Source organism: Carya illinoinensis, chromosome 10, assembly GCF_018687715.1.
Source record: "Carya illinoinensis cultivar Pawnee chromosome 10, C.illinoinensisPawnee_v1, whole genome shotgun sequence".
NCBI lineage: Eukaryota > Viridiplantae > Streptophyta > Magnoliopsida > Fagales > Juglandaceae > Carya > Carya illinoinensis.
The window spans coordinates 8,032,157-8,036,915 of NC_056761.1; the positions used below are offsets into that span (position 1 = coordinate 8,032,157).

Below are 4,759 nucleotides of genomic sequence, written 5' to 3' on the forward strand. Positions count from 1 at the left end.
CTCTGCTTACTGAGTTGTTGATAACTTACCCTTTATCTCTCTAATATTTTTCAGATAATTGTGATGGTTCAGTTGAAAATCAAGAGCATGAAGCATTAGCAAGATTTAATGATCGTAGAGCAATAAGTGCCAAAGGGTACTAATAATTGTTGGAGTGCCTTATTTAGTAGATTTATTATTTTATGTTATTTTGGTTATTTTGAGACATAAATATTTTCGTGTCTTTATGAAAATTTTAATTTGTTATGTTAAGGCAGTCTTTGGTGTCCCCGTAGAGGACGAACATATATATATATTTGTGTTGAACAAATAAATTTATATTTTATAAAGTCTTTGGAGTATATATAATAATGTAATGGGAGATGATTTTAAGTGACATGAGTTAACTCCCTGGTCCTGATCTAGAACCAGGGCATTATAACAGAAGTATCAAATATCTTAATTGTGCTCAAAATTACAACTCATGTAAAACATTTATGAAGATAGATAGAATACAATACTAACTGAGTCATCCTCACCTGCTGAAGCTTAGAAAGAGGTGCCTCTACATCTCTCATTTGATGTATGTTCGTCTCAATTAAGCATGTACGTACAACACAAATAACTACAAGCTAGCTACACAACAAATATGGGTCTTCTTTTCTGAAGGCATGATCAAGAATTAGCTAGCGAGGATATGGGTCAGTCATTGAAGCCTCATTTTGTGAAGCTTGGAATGATTGGTTCGACGACATGTCTGATTCAACAATGCTGTGCATTAAGAATGCAGGTCGTGAGGGTATCGATAGAGCCATAGAGTAACTGTTAAGCATTAGGAGGATTGAAGACATTGTTGGTCTCTCAGCTATGTTCTCTTGAACACATAGCAATCCTATGTGGATGCATCTCATTATTTCGGTCATTGAACCAACCCTTAATGTTGAATCTATCAGATTTAAAGCTGTTCCTTCTCTCCAGTTTTTCCATGCCTGTAAGATAATATCAAGAGGCAAAGACAATATATATTACAGAGAAAATTAGTTTATTACAACAGGAAAATATACTAAGTACATTGTAGTGCTTACATGGCTAAGAAGATTCTCCGTATTCTCTCCATTTTCAAAAGAATCGTTCTTTTGCCCACACACTATCTCCAAAACTAACACACCATAGCTAAAGACATCAGACTTCACTGAAAAGTGTCCGTGCATTGCATACTCTGGAGCCATATATCCACTGCATGAGGACGTATATCGATAATGTTGATATTGATTGAAAATCTTCGTAATTAATCCTTTCATTAATATAAAGGGAACATAAATATTTACTTGATATTAGCATATATACTTACTAGGTCCCGACGATTCTCCTTGTATTAGCTTGAGTTTGATCTAGTGTAAATAATCTTGCCATACCAAAATCTGAAATTTTCGGGTTCATCTGTTCATCTAACAAAACATTGCTAGTTTTGAGATCACGATGAATAATGCGTAATTGAGAATCTTCGTGAAGATATTGAAGCCCTCGAGCAATGCCTATTATGATTTTGTATCGAATTTTCCAATCCAAATGTAAACGCTTGCTTGGATCTACACATTGAATTGAGCATATATATATCATGAGTTTATAGGTAAAATATATATACATATATATATCTATATATATATCCAAGTGTGTTGGAACATACATGCAACTTGAAAAAAATGTAATCATACCAAATATGAAGTGGTCAAGGCTTGAATTTGGCATAAGCTCATATACAAGAAGCCTTTCATTTCCTTCAAAGCAAAAACCCAAGAGCCTTACTAAATTCCTGTGCTCAAGCCTGGCAACTAATAAGATCTCGTTCTTAAATTCTTGATCACCTTGTTCAGAACTTCTAGAAAGCCTTTTCACAGCTATTTTTTGTCCATTTGGAAACTTGCCCTGAATAGAGATGTATTCATGTCAAATGATGTCTCTTCTCCTCTAGTAATTCAAGTTACATATTATGACATAGCAAGTTTATCATATGATCATATTGTTCAATTACCTTGTAAACAATACCGAATCCACCTTCTCCAAGTTTGTTTACATCGGAAAAGTTGTCTGTAGCAACTCTAATCGTGCTGAAGTCGAATTGCAAGGATTCAACGCTATCAATTTCATCCACTGTGAAAATATAAGTCCATAGCTTAATGATCAGTGAGCAATTTATGTGCATAAAACATTAGCTTAATTCATCGTTACAACATAGAATTTGATGTCATTCTTGTTCCCACCAACACTCCTAAAACTAAACCAGCAAATATATGCCAAAAAGTTAAACATGTTTTAGTTTCCTCGATGTCTAAGTTTTCTTATGATTTCCGTATTTAAGATCATAAACCAAATCTTTAACATTTAGGAAACAACAAACCAATTTTAAACTTACTTCTTTCAACTTTCTTCCTTTGCTTCCTCATCCTTAAATAGATACAGATGCAAATGCAGAAGATTAGCACCATGGAAACAACAGCTGCCATGACTATGATGATAGTTTGGGAAGAGTTACTCGCTTTTCCTGTAGAAACCAGAATTCGATCAGTTATGAATCAATGATTCCAAGCCTGAATTGTGAAAACAAACATTATTAGATGTATTTGGAAAAAAATGAACAAGTAGATATTAGATGGATTTTTGAAAAATATTGAATTAGAAAATTCATCGAGAAATAATAATATAAATGGTATAAGTTATATAGAATAAATCGAGTAAAGAAAAAGAAAAAAGTACAAAAATAAAAAATTGTGGGCAATTTCTTTTGTTGATTTATAAAATTCATCGGGAATATGCACATGCATGATTGATGACAGGGTCAAGTTTGTTCTGGGCAACTCGGTTAGTTCAGTCAATGTCTCGTTTTAAAAAAAAAAAAAAAAAAACTAGTCAACAATTCAAACGGAGGGACTTTATTCAATTTTTTCCCCGTTTCATATGGAGTGCTGCTTGGGTTGAAAATCTAGAGAAAGAGAGAGAAATTATTGTTTTTATAATGTTTAAACGAGATTTTAATTATATTATTAATTACTCTTTTTAAAATACAAGCTAAGTGGCCACTTGGGCCCTTGTTACAATATTTTAATTTCGTTCACATGTATTATTATTTATATTTTATATTAGATGATTTATAAATTTATAAATTGATATAATTTGATGAATAAATTAAGTTGTAAAATTATTTTTATTATAAAATAAATCTAACACATCACAAAAAAATTATATTATTTTTTAATTTTATTTTTATAAAACGTATTTACCGCCATAGTATTTAATAATTTATCACTTTTTAAGTAGGAAGGAAGAAATTTTCCATGTAATCAAAGTAAATACATAATCAAGCAGACCAAAATCCACCGACCTTTTTTTTCTGTTTTTTAAAGAAAAGATTCTAAATTAAACCAAAGAGAACTATCCACTAGCTTGTATCATTCATGGATGTTGATGAAACCGTATCCCTTCGCCCTCCTAACTAAAGGGAACTGTCGAAAAAGATCAAACTTTCTTCGATCTCTTCATTCAAGCTCGATTTGAAAGATGTTATCTTCCTAGTTATTTCATTAACAGCTTGCATTTCATCGTCCAAGAAGAAAACAGATAGAGGACGACATAAAGAGATATATGGGATGCGCGGTACCTTCTGCAGGCGATGGGAGAGTACTTGACGATGGAGGCGGGGCCTCGAGAGTGGATCCATAGAAAGGTTCTGCCTCATACCTTAAGTTGCAGCTGGGTGTAAGAACTCTCACTCCTATCGCTAGACCGCAACAAGTTGGAACTTCTGCGATGCTCTGGTTTAGGCAATCGCTGCATTCCTGCTGATTCAAATCGGGAGTGCACTGCAAAAGAGCATATATATCAAAGTATGGGGAGCTCGCATTTCCAGTTGCAAACTTGCGAAGAGTCGAAGCGCTAGCTGCAGCCTCACTTCTCAGTCTATCCAGCAGCGTCTCTCGCACCTGGACGAACGTCCCATTCGGGCCCCTGACATTCTCAGTGTTGTAAAGTTGCTTCACAGGTTCAAACTGCATAACACCAAATATAGAGTTGTTCGAGTATCGTACTGTACAATTCATGTACCACATGATACCCCCCTTCTGGTTTGGGCACAGATGTAAGAGCTCGTAAGCAGACATATTGACACAACTCTGGCAGTCGGTCGGCGTAAGGTCTGCTCTACAAAGTGCAACTGCGTTAACTCTGTCGGAGTTTTCTCCGGCGGAGAAATTGTAGAACCCATAATCGATTTGGGTGTTAGAAGAGAGGGATGAAAGGAGGGTATTGACGTTTTTTCTGTAGGCACTGTTACTGCTAACGTTACCAGTATTGGAACAATCATGGAGCACGTAGGGATCTCGCTGCGCAAAGGCGAGCTTTACAAGGTGTGTGAGCATGGCATAGAAAAGGAAAAGCAGTAGTCTTGAAGCGCCCATTCTCATTTTTCCTTCTGTAATCTGCGTATTCTTTGTAATTATGTAGCATTCCTTAGGAGGAAGTGACGACGAAACCGCTTGTGGTACCACTTGCAAGTCCATGGTATTGTCACATGATCAGAAAGGAAACCAATAATGCTTACCACTTGTTTGCGAAAAATATATGCAAGTTGATCAGCTTTTCTGTCTTTTAGCAATAACTTTTTTTTTTTTTTTTTTTGGTTGGGTGGGCAAGTTGATAGGTTTGTGCAATAGGTTGGGGTACCCACATTGTATTTATATTATTGTTTTTTTAAATAGAAAAATATAGTTTCAAACATAATAGAGCA

At 34.9% G+C, this 4,759-nt stretch overlaps 1 protein-coding gene across 2 annotated transcripts; it reads right to left on the reverse strand.

The window, feature by feature from the left end:
• Positions 1-382: 382 nt before the first annotated feature.
• Positions 383-4,551, reverse strand: LOC122279385 (cysteine-rich receptor-like protein kinase 29). Of its 2 annotated transcripts, XM_043090016.1 has the most exons (7): positions 3,635-4,548; positions 2,393-2,521; positions 2,012-2,130; positions 1,695-1,905; positions 1,331-1,568; positions 1,065-1,215; positions 383-968 (listed from the first exon to the last, which is right to left on the reverse strand). In XM_043090016.1, the coding sequence occupies exons 1-7, from the start codon at positions 4,530-4,532 to the stop codon at positions 666-668; spliced, it is 2,049 nt and encodes a 682-aa protein (XP_042945950.1). In that variant the 5' UTR covers positions 4,533-4,548; the 3' UTR covers positions 383-665. The 2 variants fall into 2 exon arrangements, with proteins under 2 accessions (XP_042945950.1, XP_042945949.1); XM_043090015.1 differs by having other exon boundaries at positions 1,331-1,905; positions 3,635-4,551.
• Between the last annotated feature and the right edge of the window lie 208 nt (positions 4,552-4,759).